Raw genomic sequence first — 20518 nt, 5'->3', positions numbered from 1 at the left:
AGAAACCTTGTGACACATCTTTGTTTAAGGACCATCCAAGCTGGGCTCATTGTCAGCGTTTACCATGCATCATAATTATCATCATTTGAAGAACGCAGCCTGTTCAGTACGTGACTCGTCGGTCGACTGTACATTCAAACACTAAACAAAAACACTAAATTAGCACTTTATCCTCACTACTAGAGAGAAATACAGTGGAAACATTATCCCTCTCTCTCCTGGACTGAAGGATTTGATCTAAATATAAAAGGACAATGTTAAACACGTAAACATCTCAGTTGATATCTATTGCTGTTGTTAAACTTTGTGCAGTATCCCTGACGCCTGGAGAAAGAGCAGACTAATTGATCCACCAGAAAGCCAACCAGTTTGACTTTGTTGTTCCATGAGGATTTAGTTTCTTAGTCATAGAGGGGCGTGCAGATCGATTACAGAATGATTACAGTGCAAGCAGCTCTAAAATAAACTCACTCATGCTGATCGGTGGAACCCTAATCAGTCATTTGTCCTGTGTGTCAGTTTACCTGTGACAGACGTGACCGGTGCAGCTATAATTTAACAACATGCACAGGGCTCTATGCTGCGGTTTGTTTTGGAATTTTAATAAATCTGTTTCTCTAAGAAACGCAATGTGATGTGAAAAACGAGCATCTTAATCGACCGTGGATCCACTGACGGCTTTTTATTGATTGCTTATGAAAGGGCAATGATGGGGATAGAAGAATTCATTTAGAGCTCAGCTCAGTGCGAAGCTCACAGCAAGGTGTCTAGTTAGTATTGTCCATCCCGTGGATGACAGATTCACTGATATTAGTTCTTATTTTCTTGCATTTATTGCTCTTGTGAGAATACTACTTAACCCTTTGTGGCACGAGGGACCATATTTGGTAACGTAGTCATTCATTCATATTCTGTAACCGTTTGTCCTGTGAAGGGTCGCGGGGGGGGGGGGGGCTGGAGCCTATCCCAGCTGTCATTGTGCGAGAGGAGGGTCCAGTCTATCACGGGGCTAACACAGAGACAGACAACCATTCACGCTCACACCTACTTCGAATTTAGAATCACCAATGAGCCTAACCAGCATGTCTTTGGACGGTGGGAGGAAGCTGGAGTACCTGGAGAGAACCCATGCAGACCCACCCAGAACCTTCTTGCTGTGAGGCATCAGTTCTAACCACCACACCGCTGTGCCGCCCCCAAGGCAACATTCGGTCTGCAAGGTCCACCTCTGCATGAACGCTGAGTGTAACTGCTTTATAGGCAGTGTTATGCAAGTTCACGCTAAACAAGAACTAGTTCAAAGTTCAGTTCACACATATAAAAGTGAACTAGTTCCAGTTCATAGTTCCCATTTTTGAACCAAGTTCACAGACTCCAAAATGAACAGTTCATTTTTTCAGTTTTTTAAATGAGCAGCTTCGAGCTATTCTTGTTCAATAGAATCTCTGACTGACTTGCTCATCCATCCCCAGCCCGTGATTTTTATTCCACAAGGATCTGTTCTGCTTTTTTCAATAACCACTGACTGTATATACTAGGAAATAACTCAACTGCTTGTGTGGATCAGCTGCTCCTGTGGTGCCGGAGGCGGCTTCTCTTTCAGCTGCACCAGCGCGCCGCTCAGAAATGACATCGTCCAGGTCAGAAGACATCAGATGATAACAGCTAACTCCAGACTCAACGGGGAATAGCACTAGTGTACGATAACAAAATATTGGTGAAATGAACAAGTTTCTGACCCCGAGAGACTCGATGATCTGAGAGAAGAAGGGATGGATTGCAGTTCTGTACTGACAGAACGGTAATTGTAATATATTTTTTATTTTATTTTGAGGCCCCATTCATTCTGCATTTATGGTTTTTGCGGTTTTGCGACGCAAACTGAACGTAACTGAAGATTTGGAAGATTGATTCATAAACTAAAGAGCTCAACGAGACACTGAGCCCCTTTTAAAAACATCTCTACATTACCTCTCCAGAGAAAGAAGCCCTCAGGTTCTCCTGGACGGACACCAAGACATAATGTTTGCTGTTATCATTTTAGCTGCTTCATTTTGGTCCTGGGACCCTGCTGAATTAAACGAGTGAAGTACTAGACAAGCTCAAATTGAAATGTTGGTCCAGGGACAGTGTAGATCTCTGCCAAATTTCCCCGCCACCAGAAAACAGAATCTGGAGAGATAGCAGAAGCTTCTCTGGGTTGATTATAACTAAATAAAAGTGTTGTAGAGCAGTACCTCACAGCATGTCAGTGCACTGATAAACACCCAGTATGGATTTTGGAACAGTGTGCTTCATAAAACCTCATATTTTATCTATAGAACATGAACAAAACGAGACAGAACCAACATTAAAATCAACTAATTTCAGATCTTTCTTCACCCCTCAAGTGAAATCATGTTGTTAATCTTGAGCACACACTAGTTCTGACAAGTTTCGACTTCTGAGTTTTCACAAGTCATGAATTATGACACAACTTAAACGATATGCATTTCCGCCATTCTTATTCAGAGCTGCTTGGTCACTTGGCATAAATCACCATCTCAATGACGAGTCACTGTCCTGCTCAGGGATTAATTAGCACAGTGAAAGGGACGCTGACCTCCAATTAAAAGAGCAGCGGAGCTTTGGCCTTCTAAGACAATCCGTCCACGCACCTTCAGCTGTTTCTGCACACGAGAGGTACGCCAATGAAGCCGTCATTCCCAAAAAACAAAACAGACGTTCTTTAAAAATACAAATAAACTGCAAAAAACATGAACGTTTATTCTAAAATATGATAAAGAGTCCGCCTCTAAGGAAAGTCTAATAGTTTTTTTATTATTCATGAAGTCCTCCTTTTCTTAATCACACTGCAGATAATTAGCAGAACAAAGGGAAAATCTAATGTTTGCAGTTGTTCAGTAACGAGGTCATGATTATCCAACGGGATAATGAGATACATTAACAAACTGTTCAAGAGCAGATATGAGTGAGTAGGAAGGTGAGCGTGTGACAGCGACTGAATCATTATCCCATCACCCCAGCTGGTGAGGATGTGACACTCAGCCTGATTTTACTGGAATGAGAAAAATCTCTCAGCCAAGACAAGAACCGAGCTCCCCTCGAGGTTCAGAAAAACCAAACCGGGACGTAGTATGAGGACGCTACGAGTTAGCCGGGGTCTGGCGGTGTCACGTTCCCACTTAGTGAATCCTGTTCTGCTCCGAGACAAATACTGACTGCAGGAAAAAATAATAAACGTTTAATCATCAAATCCTACAAAATGCTGAAAGAAGGAAAATGTATTCTGTGATCTTTATGAGGGTTACACAAAGACCCTCCAGCTAAATGCTATCAGCGTGATTCATGTTTTATGGAAAATTCAAACCGACTAGATTTTGCTGCGCACAGAGGTGATCGGTCTCAAAGCTACGGCGGTTTATGATTTATTAAACTGCTTCAAGCTCTCATTCCTCAATGTTTACACGGCTTCCTTTGACGAATGTGAAGGTTTCTGCAAGTTCTACATTTTTTTTACTTTGACTCGCTGCAGCCGATTCAATCATTCATTAAAGGTGGGTTTATTGGTTCCTCCAGGTGTAATGAAAGTAGTTCGTCGTCATGCTCTGCATTAGCTCGATGTTTGCTAACAACCTGGTGATAAACCAGTGTTTCAGGTAATAAGCTGGACTTGAAGCACGAGTGTGTGTCACCAACAAGTTTAAGACCTCTACATTTTTCATATAAAGACTGCTTTTTTGGCGACGCCTCACAGCAAGAAGGTTCTGGGTTCGAATCCATCAGCCGACTGCATGTTCTCCCTGTGTCTGCGTGGGTTCTCTCCAGGTACTCCAGCTTCCTCCCACCGTCCAAAAACATGCTGGTTAGGTTCATTGGTGATTCTAAATTGGCCGTAGGTGTGCGTGTGAATGGTTGCCTGTCTCTCTGTGTTAGCCCTGTGATAGACTGGAGACCTGTCCAGGGTGTACCCCGCCTCTCGCCCGATGAGAGTTGGGATAGGCTCCAGCCCCTATGTGGCCCTCCAGAGGACAAGCGGTTACAGACGATGAATGGATGTATGAATGCCTTTTTGGCGTCACTGCCATCCTCTCATTTGCATGACTGCCAGTCTGACCTGAAGGTTGATTGGATTTAAAAAGTATGATGACGCGGAAGAGCTGCACGAGCACAAAGACACATGCAAGATGTGAAACTAGAGGGAAAATACGCATTGTTGAACATCCAGGACTTAGACATTGACATCGAGGAGGAATACAAATACCTGGTTGTTCACCTCAACAATAAACTGGACTGGGCACACAATACAAACACCCTGTACAAGAAGGGCTAAAGTCATCTTCACCTGTTGAGACGACTAAGACGACTCCTTTGGGGTGTGCAGGTCACTGCTCAGGACTTTCTTCTGCCATCTTGTATGCAGTGGTCTGCTGGAGCAGTGGGAGCTCAGAGAAGAGTTTCAACAAGCTGGTCAGACAAGCCGGCTCTGTCCTGGACTGCTCTCTGGACTCCATGGAGGAGGTGGGTGAGAGGAGGATGTTGGCCAGGCTGACATCAATCATGGACGACCCCTCTCAGCCAGCATCAAACTGTAGGGGACCAAAGCAGCTCCTTCTGCAGCAGAGTGCTGCATCCATGTGAGTCAGAATCAAACTGATTCAGGAAATCTGTAGCAACTGCCAGCTCTGTTCTATATTACTGACCTGAAACTGAAACATGTGCACTTGATGTTTAGATTCTTATCCACCGTGCAGCACCATCAAGAGGGATCTAATCACGTCCAAATCAACCCTACAGCATGGTGACAACACCCCTGAGCAAACATAGACTCATAAAGAACTAGATTTTATAGTTTTCTCTTCATCTGATCATCACAGATTAAATCTACCATCTTCTCACCTTTAGTTTTAAGTGCTTCGTCAGCTTTTTACATATTTACATGGTGGGTCTATTAAAGCTGAACTATATATTTGCCAGATCCAAACAATGAGCTACAAGGGGATGGAACTAAAAGTTTTCAGCTGGCTCGTGACTGTGATCTCTTTCTCATTTCACACAGTCATTAAAGTTTGTCTTAATATTATGACACTCAACATTTCAGCTTCAAAGAATAAAACTCAAAGACATTAGGTATATATCAGGAAGGAGGAAAATACATTCCTGCAACACTCTTCAGATACATATTAATTGCGTATTATGTATATTGGTGCATATCCTGTTGTTAACTCACACACACAAATAAGCTTTTGTGAGCATGTAAGGCCTGTTGAGTGCGGAGTAGTTCCTGAATTTTGATGAGCGGGGACATAATGAGCGAGCAGCATGAGTCGTCTTAGTTAATGGTTTATTCAGTGTTTGCAGAACTGTTGGGAGGGCTCTCAAGCAGATAGTGTTCTTTTATATTCTTGGTTTTCTCCATGTAAACTTGCACTGCTAAGATCATTACCGATTGTTGAACAACAGTCACGCAGCCTGTCAGTTTTCTTCTGAGCAGAATTATAATGTATCACTAGACGTTACGTAAAAAGAGGTTTTTGCAAATGGTACCTACACATAACATCACCACCTTCCTAATATTGTGTAGGTCTCCCTTGTGTCTCCAAAACTGTTGTGACTCATCAGAGAATGGACATGGACCTTCTGAGGGTGTCCTGAATGTTGTTAGTGGGGGGGCCTTTGAGGGGAGGGGCGTCTGTGGATCATCCCACAGATACTTGATCAGTTTGGGGTCTAGTGAATTTGGAGGCCAGGTCAACACCTTGTGCTGTTCTTCATGTTTTTTTTTTTAGTTGTTCCTAAAGTGTTTTTGTGTGTGTGTCTGTGTCAGGCTGCATCCTGCTGGGGATGGCTGCTGCCATCAAGGAGTGTCATTGCTATGGGGTGAAGTGGGGGGCCTGGTCTGGTCTAGGTGGGTGGTACATGTCTAAGTAACATCCACACCAATGAATGCCAGGTCCAGAAGTTTCCCAGCGGAACATTGAATTGTCACAAGATGATCAATGTTGTTTACTTCTCCTGCCAGTGGTGATAATGTTGTGGCTGATTGGTGTATATAGTGATTATATGGGAGGAGGCATTGCCACAAGAAGCCTCGTCTGTTCAGGGTTTTAAATGGATGTCGTCGTTACATATTACTTAAAGAAACAAGCTGGACAAGCCAACTATTGACCTTTGAGCTGAAGTCCCACTCATCCAAAAATGTAGTGCATGGATATACTAACACAGTAATGACAGTATTGACAGGATGCAGTCTCTCTAACCACGAGTTCCAGGTCCAAAATTTTCCCAGCAGAATTGTCACAAGATGATCAATGTTATTTACTTCTCCTGTCAGTGGTCATAATGTTGTGGCTGATCGTTGTATCTGGCCACCGGCCAAACCTGCAGAATCCATCCCACCAGTCTGAGGCTTAAACTTTTACCTCACAAGAGACGCTGAGGAAGGATGACAGACCACAAAACAAATCCACTGAAAGAGGCTGAGTCATAAACCGCTGACCTTTAACAAAATAAACCTGTAATATGTCAAGCCACTAATCATCTGAGATACGTGTGGCGAAATAATCCTGATAGATCAAGCTCAAGCGGTGTGTTCTTTCCTTCTGAATATGCTCCACACATTACACGAGTGCAGACTGACGCTCCCGGGCATTAATTCATCAGATGAGAAATGTGAGGTTGAAAATGTAGAAGTAATAAACCGCAAGCAGCAGTCTCTCTTCGAGGGGGTAACAAAATAAAAAAAAAAGAAGAAAAAAAAAACTGTGTCAAGCCAAAAATCTCTCATTTTGGAAGCCAAGGCCACTGCAGCAGCCAAATGTGTCTGGCAGGACATTTACCCAGCCTGCACTCGTACCTCCAGCGTCCAGTGTCCCCACGGTGTAAACCACAAGCTGCTGCCCCCGAGAAGAAAGCCGGGGTCAAGCTGATGATTACATCGAGGGGACGGCGCTGCCAAGTGTTACTACCAGCGCCAAATGTTCTGCTTTTTGTCACCGTTTCTGCCCCCTCCTTTGCTTCCCATTGTCTGCGTATTCATCGCTCCATCTCGCTCAGTCTACTGCGCTGACATGTTCCCTCTTGTTTGTTCGCTACGACGCTGATCCCTCCGTCTCCTCGGATGCCAAAAAGCCCTGCGGCTGCAGTGATCTCGTGGCTGTCGGTCACAATATCACTCAAAGGACACCGGGTGATGTATGTTAAACTAAATTTGTTTTTACGCTGCCGCTGAAAAAAGGAGGACGGAGACAGTGCATGTGTGGAAACTGAGGTAAATGAAGAAGACGGTATTTCAGCAAATGTGATTTACAGACTGTAAAGAAAAGACTCTCCAGGCTTGTCACACTTTGAATGGTTGGAGTCCAAACCCAACGCGTAAATATTCTTTTGCACCAACATAAAATCCTAGATTGCACAAGACCATAGCTCATCAGCAGCAGCTTTAATAAGAATGTAGCACATAAGAGGCATTTTATGCACAATTAGCTCAAGTAACTCAGTTAAATAACATTGATCTCAGTTTTTGTGTTCTTTAAACTCCAACTCATACATAATGGCACAGGATGCATTTCATGTACTTAATTTCCAGTTTTTACATCTGCTGGGGTAAAGAAAGTGCCCACAGGAAATCTTTAACTTAAGCCCTGACCACCGTTTATTCTCCGGTATTCACCTTATTGTCCAGTGAACATGGGACCAAACATGGGAACCAGTACAGAACAAAAGCAATAACACACCTCCTCCCACCCCACCCCCACAGCTCAGGACTGCATTCATTCATTCATTCATTTACTGTAACTGTGTGTACTCTGGAAGGTCACGTGAGGGGGCTGGAGCCTATCCCAGCTGTCTATCCCAGGTCTATTGCAGGCCTTTCTGGGGTTGTATTCTCCCTCTAGTTTGACATCTTGCATCTATCCAACTAGCTTTCATTCCAGATTGGTAGTCATGCAAAGGAGAGGATGCAGGAAATGGTATAAATTGATATTTGATCTTTCAAATAACTGCTGTGATGCCAAAAAATCATTCATTCATTCATTTTCTGTAACCGCTTGTCCTCTGGAGGGTCCCATAGGGGGGCTGGAGCCTATCCCAGCTGTCATTGGGGCCAGAGGCGGGGTACACCCTGGACAGGTCTCCAGTCTATCACAGGGTTAACACAGAGAGACAGACAACCATTCACATTCACACCGACGGCCTATTTAGAATCACTAATGAACCTAACCAGCATGCAGACACAGGGAGAACATGCAGGAAGAACACGCAGAAAGGTCCCAGACGGCCTGGATTGGATCCTGGAACCTTCGTGCTGTGAGGCGTCAGTGCTAACCACCACACCACTGTGCCAGGACCAACATGTACACATCCAAAAAAAAAAGAAAAAAAGACAGTGTCATGTCCATTCACTTCTCTAAATTAAATTTGGAGGATTCAATGGAAGGGGAAACCTTGGACAAAGTCTACAAAAGGTCTCCAGGTCAAAGTAAACCTCCTGTTGTTTCTGCCTATTTTGTATCTGAGTCTTTCCAAAGGTAGAAAGGAAAGCACCTCTTCTAGCCACTGTAGGAACGAGGGGGCTACGTTTGATTTCCAGCTGAAGAGAATGAGTCTACGGGCAATCAGTGATGCAAATGCCAAAGCATTAGATCGCATGTTCGTAAACCATGTATCTGGCTGTATGGAAGTCGGGAGTCTGATTACAGACTACCTAAGGACAGCAAATCCAAAACGTATGCCCTACAGAGGCTGGACTGTGCTCGCATCGGACCACCAGCAATGTGAAGGACTTTAGCCAGCTTATCCTCTGAGTAGTGGAGGCCATGAAGCACCTTAAACTGAATTAGACCACGCCTCGTGCATGGTGCAGAGGTATGTACGCAGGTCAAACTATCTTGCCAGGCCTCTTCAGAGAGACCTCAACCTTCAGATCCCTGTCCCTGACCACAGTTTTTAAGTCAGTGGACTATAAATTCTGCCTCGGACCACATCTAAATATCACAGCTTTCATCCGACAAAATCATTTTTTAATTTTTTTTTTAAAGCCTCGGTTCCCAGTGCACAAATAAATACATACATAATGCTGACTGATTACAATGACTCATTTCCTGCTCCACTTCCTGCACTTATCCTTCAGCCCAGACGTACAGCATCTGTAACTCCATATGCATTTCAAACTCATGACTCATGCTTGCGGCGGTGCGAAGCCAAACAGATGTGTTAGAGAGGATAAATATTTACCTGCCAGAAGATGGTGTCTATTGTGCTGCCCAGGAAGCCCTCTCTCGTTTCAGACGACAGGAGCTTGGGGCCGAGGATGGTCATGAACTCCTCGAAATCAACTTGTCCATCACCTGACGAAAACAAAAAAGCTCGTCTTTAATGCTGATATCAGACCAAACGAAGCTTAATTGACTCAATCCTCATCCATCTGACAATGTGATGACCAATTCTTCTGTTAATTGAATATGCACAACCAAGAGAATATCATTTAGTCAAGTCGATACAGAGGAATAGATTCAGGTAAGTTCTGCTGCTGTCACGATCAACCATGGCTGATGTGCCCCTGAGGAGCAGAGCACTCCGAAATGTGCAAGTGTATCAGAGGAGGACACATCAATGAACTGCTCTTGGATTAAATAAACCTCATATAATTGAAGCCTTCGGGGTTGCAAAAGTTTCTCCGCAGTTGTTTTCTGCCAAGTATAGAAAAACACCAACTATTTGGCCTTAAAGGGGAACGTGGATGCTGCTGCTGCTGCTGCTGCTGCTGCCTTTGCTGCTTCAGTTTAAAGCCAGCATCCTACAGATTACACATTTACTGCTGAAATGAGAGATAAAAACCTGAGCTCCAAGATATTAGAGACACTATATCAATCAGCTCACAACACAGGGCTCCTGGAGTGCACGTCAGGTCCGACAGCACTGATCTGGAGGTCTGTTATTAGTCCACAGAGCTACTGCCAAAGCAAAGAAACTATCACATCATTGATTCATGTCAGTGCTGCTGAAATACCTTTGATTTATTTTCTATTTTTGTCTTTGGATGCGCGAAATGATCCCAGACTTGTTTGTTTACGTCGTCTCATGTTACTCCGTTGTAAACTCATCATCGGCGCGTCTCTCCTTCCCACCTGCTCCCGCTGCATCTGTAGATGAGGCTGGGACCTTGTCAGTCGAAAGTTATCGATGCAGAACGACTCAATCTGTCCCTTCCAACAGCACCTCCGCTTCCTGCCTTGAGCCTGGCAGCCGCTCTGGGGCAAACTGGCACCGTAGCGTTTGACGCCATTGACTTGTAACCATGCATATTCAGCAGGGCTAATGCAGGGCTAGATGAAGCGACGCAAAGAGACAAGGATGTCAGGATGGATGGATGACAGAGGAGGTAAAGGTGAACTGGGTAAAGGTGTTGTGTAAAGCTTCATTGGGTAATTTTAATTATTTATTTATTGCTTAACTGAGTAACGTGAAGAGAACGGTTCAGTCTCAGTGCTCTAATCTTATCCAGCAACCGGCGTCTGCTCTGAGTAAATATCTCCTGACAAAGCTGACGGTCTAATAGCTGCCACGCACCAAATGCAAAACGTTATCGACTAGCTGAGAAGAAAGTGAAAGGTCCAGGAGCTAAAGAGCCTGATTACTTTCTTAGGGGTTTGTGGAGATGGAACCAGGACAAACGAAATGATAATGATGATGGCCATGTGTTAAGAGACTAAGAAATAACTAAGATAATAGACCAGCACCTCAGGACCTGTGAGTTTGTTCAAGAGACTTCTTGCCTGTGTGGTCAAAAAGGGGTTTATGGCAACTAAATCATTAATTATGAGACAGTCCAACGCTTTAAAGTCAAAACTGACAGCTGGGACTACTTGGGACATCCGGGTGGAAGGTTAGTCTGGAACCCCTCTGTTGGGAAATGATCGTGCTCCGGGCAAAGATCCACCGGTCCAATCAAATCGCTTGGGCGGGGGCTTTATGCGGTGATGGACACAAGAGCAATAGCGACGTAGATTTTCCGCACTATGTGATAAGTAGAAGCTCCTGCACATCCCGAGTACATGAGGGGAACTACTTTAAAAGGGGGGTAGGGTTAGGGTTAGAAGGGTTACAGAAGATGAATGAATGACTAAATACTGCATTTAGCTTGAGTTAAAGACAAACTAATCACATTAAAGACACTAGGGAATACAATAGAGTTTCAAACTTGGAGATTAAAGTGAAACTTAGAGAGAGGCAGGGGACCAAGATCATTAACACCGCAAGAAGAAAAAAGAAGAGCGTGTGTAATCAAGACTAAAAATAACAAAAACAAAGGCTGGTGCGGTGCTTTGATCGGGGACGAAGAAGAGCAGTCACATCTCTCTCTGTGAAGGGCATACGGCGCTCAATAACAATCACATGGATCGTCTCGGCGGTGGCAGCAGCAGCAGCAGCGATGAACTGAACAGATAACCCCTCAGTATTTTCTAGAGATCAGCTGGACTTGGCTGCTGGGAAGCTGAGAAGCTGCGAATCAATGACTGTGAACGAGGATCTGATCCTCACGGCTGCCCCTCCACCACCACCACCACCACCACCACCCGGCCCTGAGACAATCCATTCTCATTCATCTGCTAATACTCCTCCTCCTCTCCTCCATGTAATGGCCTTTTGATGAGTGGCACCTAATCTTTATGTCAACCCGCGTTCATAAGAAGATCATTTCATACATTGCAGACTAGTTTCTTACCAACAGTGTGTGCTGGACTGCAACTTAAAGCCACTTTCATTAATTAGAAAAAACTAAATTCTTTATTTATCCTTTATAGGGCACTCATTTAAATACTTTTTTTATTTTCATGTAGAAAATCAAGACCAGTGAAGTTAGCATATATGGTTCCTTTGTCCTGACAGTAAGTGGTAAACAAATGAAAACATGTATTTCGACCATTAGAACATAAGTGCTGATTCAGGCACTTGTCACCATTCACGTTATCACATTAGACATTAGGACACTTCTTCTTCATGGCACCTAATAAAGCAGTTACGCTCAGCGTTCATGCAGAGTCAAGGTCAGAGTCAAGGCGTCTTTATTTGTCTCCCTTGGGAGAAACTTGTCTTAGACAGAGGGGTCTGCTGCACAGACAACACATTCAACACATTCCACTCATGCATCCAGAATTAATTACATAATAAATAAAAATACAGAATCAACAGGATCAGGTAAAAAGTGCATTCCAGCATCTCAGTGCACATTCGGCATCACCTGACCTCAGACTCTCCTTTTCTGTCCATCCTGAGCAATCTGCAGTGGGATGAACGAGCGTTTATATCTGTTGTGTTTACATAGAGGAACTCCCCTTCCTGAGTTGAGTAAAACATATTCAGAGTGCAGCACATGAGACGTATCAGAACCTTGGTGGACCTTGCAGACCACATTTGACCCGAGAATGTTGCCTTGGCCTGGGGACACCATTTAAAATGTGTGCTGAAGCTACCATATATGGTTCCTTGCCCCATAAAGGGTTAAATTGATAAATATCCATTAGTAATCTTAGCACTAATAATAATGTTTTTGCAGAAATCCAGTATATACTTTTACTATGTTTGACAAACTGTCAGCAAACCTTTATAAAGGTGTGAGTAAAGCAGCTTTTAAGCTACTCTAAAGGCATAGTTTTCATATTTTCTGCACTGAAGCTAACACCAGGGAAAAGCTTTCTATATTCCTACAGTGATGTTTTCAAACTAGACCTATAGTGACTTATAGCCTTAATTTGAAAACTGACTCCCACTGGTCTACTGCCTCTGGTTGAGTCTTAACTGTCTATTTATACACACCATGTAGCTTCTAAGACTACATCCTGTAAATCAGTCCAATTCTTTCAATATAAAACTCTCTCGACGATTCTTTCTAGTCATTTGCTTGTCTAACACTGCAGGATAATTCCTGAGTGAAGGCGTCTCTTTATCTAATAAGAACTCTGCAAATCAAACAACTCACAACCTTCGCTGTTCGTTCAGCCTGATCTCAGATGATTCAATACCGCCATAATAAACTAAAGCCGCAGCGTTTTGCTATAAAATCAATACAAACAAGTGGGCCTGAGTCATTTAAAGGAAAAAAATAAAACAGGTTTTCCACACTGACACACACACACACACACACACACAGCTCCAACAAACTCAGATTCAATTCACAGAGACGGGAAGAAGATAAATGACAACCAAGAGAATAAAAAGATAAATAAATAAGGAGCATCGCTCGTCACAGACTTCCTGAGACAAAGGCTGCTGTGACCTTTGTCAGCTCCCGGTGAAGCCTCGCCTGTTCCTCCGAGCTGTAGCAGATGACGCTCCGAGATCCGGCCCCCGAGGCACAAAGCAGTTAGGCTCTCCTGAGATCCCGAGACGGATGAGTCAGAGAGGGAATAAAGACAGTCGAACTTCCAAAACTTTCAAATTCACCCTTGAACGCTTACAGTATCTGAAAAACACTTATGAAAGACTACTGTGATAGCGGCATGAAGAATTTCGAACATTTTCCCAGTGATCTGACATTTGCATATTGCGTTTTCCCCACTCCAGCCTTGAACAGCTTTAAGAGTCTACTCTTTTAGAAAACGACAGTCAGAGAAACCCGGCTTGGCACATATGCTGCGCGCCTGAGAAAGGGGTTGCTTGTGTTTGTGTTTTCTTGCTCTTCAAAGCCTTAACTCTGAGGACAAAAGGTCGGGAGGACGCAGGTGAGGATTGTGCTGCAGAACTAAACCTCAGCTGATTCAGACTTCACTGCAGGGATCGCATGCACTCGGCTGCATTGCAGTTGTGATGATAGATCAACCGACATGTGCACACACGTTTTATAAAGTTGTACATTATTGTGGAGTGAGCACACAACAATGCATGCATGGAGAAATGTTTTATGCATGACACAGAGGAGTGTAATCTGCACATGTGAACAGGCGAGATTGCACAGAAGAATACTTTAAACCATATAGCTGATGGTGTTTAAATATTCAGCAGAGTGAATTGGTTTTCATGTCTGTGCACGATGTAACACACGAGGGGAGGAACAACTTTAAACCCGTGTGCATGTGTGTGTGTGCACATGTGACTCACCGTCCATGTCTAGTCTCTGCATGATGATGGCCAGCTCCACCTCACTGGGCATGTACCCCAGAGACCGCATGGCCATGCCCAGCTCCTGTTTGGAAATGAAGCCGTTTCCGTCGCGATCCAACACCTTAAACGCCTCCCGGATCTCTGCCAAGGCAAACAGGAAACGGACTCAGCATCCACACAAACAACGCCTCCGACTTACAGAAACATACCCACTCGTTCGTGTTGCAGTCAACCTTGTTGTTCTTCTTTCGCACCGTCCTCTGCGTTATTTTTAGTCCTTTCTTTGGCAATGATATCCTTCTCATAACTTCATACTTTATTCAGTGAATCTGTCGGCATTTCATCCTCCCCCCTCATTCATCATCATCATCATATGCACGCCTTTCTCTGCCTCCTCCTCCCCTCTATCTCTCTTCATGTCTGACCTAGCTTCGGGCCACGCTTTTATGCAATTGGTCTCGCACCGCTGCCTCGAGTTAACAAGATCAATCCCAACCATCGATTCATTTTCTCCACCTGCCGTCACAGCCGCTGTCACCTTTGCTCGGTTTCATTCTCTCACACTCTCCAGTGTAACCCTCCCTCCAGTGTGTTCCTATTCTCTGAGTGTTTCTTCTTTTACTCTGTGCTGTGTCTCTCAGCGAGCTAATCGTGCCGAAAAGAGACAGAAGTCATAGAAGCGGGGTTTGCTTATTGTCTGTTAAACGTGTGACCTTCAGGACATTGATTTGTTCTCCGGTCCCCTAACGCCATTCCCTGAATACGCCATCTCCCCCACTGATGCTGCTCTATACATTTTAAATGTAGAATATCAGAAACCCCTTTTAAAACAGAGACACATTCTCTCTTTGTTTCCTGTTAGACTACTTGCAGCCCCCTGGGGTCTGATCCGCACTGCGGTCGCATCATAAACTCATACAATTACGACGTGAAGTGTGGTTTTCCATACTTTCACTTTTACACCAGTGCCCATGAGAAATAATGCATGAGCATGAAGGCTAAACAGGGCGAATATAATAAAACACGTTATAGTCTCACAGAAAACATCAATTCATACGGTGCATAAAGTTCAGTTCATTTCGGGTCTCACAGCAACGTTGATTCAGCTCAACTTTAAAATAGTTTGTAGAGTTGTTGATGAACAAGAGGTCCAGAGGGACGACCTTTACTTGGTATTTGGAACATGTTATAATGTTTTTAAGGTTATGTTTTGCTCATATTATTGTAAATCAAGCAATAAACTACATGCATTTGGGTTTGGGGGGAGGGGCCTCTATGGATCATCCCACAGATACTTGATCAGTTTGGGATCTAGTGAATTTGGAGGCCAGGTCAACACCTTGTGCTGTTCTTCATGTTTTTTTTTTTTGTTGTTCCTAAAGTGTTTTTGTGTGTGTGTCTGTGTCAGGCTGCATCCTGCTGGGGATGGCTGCTACCATCAAGGAGTGTCATTGCTATGGGGTGGGGGTGCCTGGTCTGGTCTAGGTGGGTGGTACATGTCTAAGTAACATCCACACCAATGAATGCCAGGTCCAGAAATTTCAATGTTATTTACTTCTCCAGTCAGTGGTTTTAATATTGTGGCTGATCGGTGTATATGTAGTGAGCAAAAAAAGTTAAAAAAAAACAAAAAAACAAACAGATTTTGTTTTAGATTTTAGATTCTTCACCTTTTCCCTTTTTGCTTTGACGACAGCTTTGCACTCTTGGCGTTCTCTCAGTCTCTCATGAGGTATTCACCTGGAATGGTTCTCAGTTCAACAGCTGGGCTTTGTCAAGAGTGGATTTGTGGAATTTCTTGCCTTCTAAATGTGTCTGACACCATCAGTTGTGGTGAGAGGTAGGTTTTTATACACAGCTCCCTACAGTGACTGGCGCTAGGCCGCTGTTCTAATCCATATTACGGCGAGAACCACTGAACTCAGTAAAGAGAAACGACCCCCAGTCATTACTTTAAGACACGGAGGTCAGTCAGTCTGGAAGAATTCAGGAACTCATTCACTGCATCGTCAAGTGCAGCTGTGAAAAACACTTTGATTAAACTTGCTCTCACAGGGATCGCCCCAGGACAGGAAGACCAAGAGTTACCAACCTATGAAACCACAAATTAACAGCGCCTCAGATTAGAGCCAACAGAAGTGAGCTCTAGTGGCAGATACATCCCAATATCAGTGGTTCAGAGGAGACGGAGTGAATCAAACAAGCCTTTATGGTCTAAAGAATCTAAAATAATCTAAAACTAGTAGTGCGTATTCTGTTCTGTTTAACACTTTTTATTTTGTACATAACTCCATAAAGTGTTCCTTCCTAGTTTTGGCATTTAATGCACTTTAGCATTAATCTACAATGTGGAAAATTATAAAAATCTAACAAGAGGAAATCTTGCATAAGGAAAACTGTGTCTGCAGAACGATAGCCACAGAAAATCAATCAAGACGCACACGTGCTGCATTTTATTGTGTTGTCATGCAAACTGCAAATGTAAATTAATGAGACATTAAATAGCAGCGAGCTACACTGATGTCTTGGCTTTGCTGTTGCATGCTGAACGGCTCAGGCTGCATTTTAAAGCCGATTGAAATTCAGATCAAAGACAGAAAAAATAATAATTAAAAATGCCTCATTGTGCACAGTTGAGTCAGCAGCTGGTTCACTCGCTAGCTGCTTAACACAAGATCAAGTCATCAGTAGAAGGAGTCAGCCGGCCTCGCCGTGCTTTTCAAAGTGCATATTTCATAAGTGTGCCCACTTGTGTGTGGAGAGGCTGTGAGGAAAGAGACCGACAGGCATCTGGTGTTTTTCTTTTTTAAAACAGAGGTGGAACGTCACTTCTGTGAGGAGCACAATGGCTGCATGACATGCATGAGCACGCTGTCGAGCACTGGGCTCGGCAGCAATGAACACATTGAGACTCTCTGACTGCCTTAACCAAGGAAAAAAATAAAAGCAGTCATTAAGGAACAAGTCCATCCATCACCTGGTTATCTGCTGCGCCGCCTCCATTCTGAACCAGTCGGCCGCTAATGATTTGGAACGACGAAGCGTAAATGGAGCGTGAATTAGAAATCGTGGTCTAATATTGACAACAGTGTGATGGTGTTAAGTACGTACTCTAGATCATAAAAGGTCACAGTCTCTGTCCACGTCGCAAAGAAATAGCTTGTTACCGCTTCCCCCAAACATCTGCTTCTGAGAACATTAAACCCCAACCTCATTTGCAGCTTATCTACACAACCTGGCCAAAAAAAAAAAAAAGGTCCCACATTCTAATATCTCGTTGGTCTTGTATTGATGATGGGAGAGTCTGACCACTGCACAAAGCCTTCTCCAGCACATCCCAAAGATTCTCAATGGGGTTAAGGTCTGGACTCTGTGGTGGCCAATCCATGTGTGAAAATGATGTCTCATGCTCCCTGAACCACTCTTTCACAATCTGAGCCCCATGAATCCTGACATTGTCCTCTTGGAATATGATCCATTGATGGAATAACCTGGTCATTCAGTATATTCAGGTAGTCAGCTGACCTCATTCTTTGGGCAACATAATGTTGCTGAACCTAGACCTGAGCAACTGCAGCAACCCCAGATCATAGCACTGCCCCCACAGGCTTGTACAGTAGACACTAGGCATGATGGGTGCATCACTTCATCTGCCTCTCTTCTTACCCTGATGCCCCCATCACTCTGGAACAGGGTAAATCTGGACTCATCAGACCACATGACCTTCTTCCATTGCTCCAGAGTCCAATCTTTATGCTCCCTAGCAAATTGAAGCCTTTTTTTCCAGTTAGTTTTACTGATTAGTGGTTTTCTTAAGGCTACACAGCTGTTCAGTCCCAATCCCTTGAGTTCCCTTCACATTGTACGTGTGGAAATGTTCTTACTGTCACTATTAAACATAGCCCTGAGTTCTACTCTTGTTTTTCTTCCATTTGATTTCACCAAATGTTTTTTTCCAACCACGTCTTCCTCAAAGACGATGGTTCTCCACTATCCTTCCAGTTTTTAATAACACGTTGGACAGTTCTTAACCCACTTTTAGTAGTGTCCTCAATCTCCTTAGATGTTTTCTCTGCTTGATGCATGCCAGTGATTTGACCCTTCTCAAACAGACTAACATCTTTTCCACGACCACAGGATGTGTCTTTAGACATGGTTGTTTAAGAAATGAGAAGCTACTCATTGCATCAGTTGGGGTTAAATAACTTGTTTCCAGCTGAAAGATAATCACCCATGCAGTAATTATCCAACAGGAGGCTCCTACCCATTTGGTTAGTTAAATCGATGTGGTGACTTTTTTTGTGTACTAAGCAAATGATTATTTTCCAGGATGTAAACACATATAAATGCTAAAAAGAAAAAAAAAAAAAACTGTCACATCAAAGGCACACAGATTATTTTTTTCCTGGGTGGAAATGAGTGTCTCATGCATAAATCCATCAGTGACTCAGGCCTTTGTTGAGTACGTTCCTGAGTCTGGAGCGAGCTGGAGCAGAAAAACAACACTGGGACTGCGTTTGTATACTCAGATACCTCCGTCTATTTCATGCATAAATGCTTCTATCCATCAAGACCCGTGGCACATGGGACATAGTGAGCTGCTTCTGGTGAGGTCATATTTCAATCAGAGCAACAAAAGACGTCACAGTGGACGACAAGTTAGAAGGAACAGGACTGTGAGGTGGTGCAGATTCTTATGTGCGTGTCTGTGATTCAGTTTACTTCAGTGATCCGAGGTGTATATTGTGCAAGAAAATAAAAAAATGTCCGTGTTTTTATCTTTTAACGACAGCTGTGTGGTCTGAATATGTTTAAAAACATTATTTCTGAAGACGGAAATCATTAGTTTTCTACATTCATTTAGTTTTGCCTGGAGTGGATTACAGGATATATGCATATTTTCAAACTAAATTAAAGTCAAATGTTTATTTAATGCTGCACAGTATGTACAGTTAGGGTTTTGCATTTTAAAGAAATTAAATTAAATGTTAGGGTTGAATTCTCTACAACAGAATTTTGTGCAGTTGGTTTTCATTTACGTGTGTATTTGGTTTTGCAAACATGAATATGCTAATCCCTCATTAATACATATAAATGCAAAAGTCTTAAGACATAATTCTTTAAAGACTATCTGCCACAACATTAAAACCACTGACAGGAGAAGTAAATAACACTGATTATCTTGTGACAATCCAACGTTCTGCTGGGAAACTTTTGGACCTGGCAGTCATTGGTGTAGATGTTACTTAGACATGTAGCACCCACCTAGACCACCTAAAGTTTGGTTTAAGTGTGACTGACGGGAGGGAACAGTCAGCACCACGGACAGCTCCCCAAGCTCAAAGCTAAACCAAGTTGTCTGCTTTGTGTTCTGCAGAAAGTGTGTGTGAGCGCCTTCAGTCCACCTTGTTCTAATTAAACCACCAGTAGCTTCAATGCCGATACTGGTCTCTTAGCCCAGTGTTCCCTGTCAGCAGAGTCTGGCGACAAAGAACCTGCCTAGCACAGGCACAAAAAGCAGCACCGCCCGTTTCACTTGTCTCCATCGTTCAGGGAGAGCTCGGTGCTGATGAGCCGAGCAGACGAACCAGCGCGCAGGCTTCCTGTCGCTCAGCGTGTTTTTTTGTGAAAGAAGCGCCCAGGTGCCAGCCAGGAAGGATTTCTTCCGCCGTCTCTTTCGCTAAACCTTTAATGAAATAAGCTATTTATGTATTTCTCTTGAGAAGCCTGGCTGAATCCACGCCGGATTACCACTGTGGATAGAGACGGAGCTCAGCATGTGGCGGAGTGTCTAAGTGCTGCTCGATTCAGGTGAATATTAAAGTGGCTGTGTTGTCCTGGATATCAGAACCACCCAAGCGTCGTGCATTTGAAGCACCACCACTGAAATATTACACTGAACCAAACGAATAGATATTATAAAACAATCAGGTCGTGATGTTCAAACTTTTAAACCACCTTTCACCTGCGCTGGAAAGAGGTCACGGATACAATTAACATTTATTTGCATAAAAAAAAGAAAAATGAAATTCCCTGGAGGTTTCTCTGAAGTCACAAATGTAAGAAAGGTCTCTGACCCCGTGCACCTCTTGACCCGGTCTAAAGTACCAACATAACTCAGCAAGAGCACGACCGAGACAGTGCAGAACTTTAGGAAGAGCCCCAACATCAAGTCAACAAATAAAGATGCAAATCACATTGATGCATGCTATGTAGACAACATTTGAATACGTCAGTGAAATGTTATTTGAAGGCTTAATAGCGATTATGTCAGTCCAGTTCTTTCAGTGCAATTGAGGAAGTTTCCCCAGTAAGAATCAAACAAAAGCAACGGATCAGAGAGCACAGAGAGCAGGAGGTGATTCTTGAAGGCTCGAGTTTTACTGTCATTTATTGAAGAGTGGATTATTCTCCT

At 43.5% G+C, this 20518-nt stretch overlaps 1 protein-coding gene across 3 annotated transcripts in view; it reads right to left on the bottom strand.

The window, feature by feature from the left end:
- Positions 1 to 20518, bottom strand: part of caln1 (calneuron 1) — a gene marked incomplete at its 5' end in the record, with an annotated part of 58757 nt that overhangs the window by 23921 nt on the left and 14318 nt on the right. For all 3 annotated transcript variants that reach the window (XM_084559195.1, XM_084559194.1, XM_084559196.1), the window contains 2 exons: positions 9238 to 9350; positions 14101 to 14244. In XM_084559195.1, the coding sequence (XP_084415321.1) occupies positions 9238 to 9350; positions 14101 to 14244 (257 nt within the window). The remainder of the gene's footprint in view (positions 1 to 9237; positions 9351 to 14100; positions 14245 to 20518) is intronic.

Source organism: Chelon labrosus (genome assembly GCF_963514085.1).
Source record: "Chelon labrosus genome assembly, chromosome: 13".
NCBI classification, from domain to species: domain Eukaryota; kingdom Metazoa; phylum Chordata; class Actinopteri; order Mugiliformes; family Mugilidae; genus Chelon; species Chelon labrosus.
The sequence above is the reverse complement of the archived record's forward strand: the minus strand, read 5'-3'. Positions and strand labels throughout refer to the sequence as shown.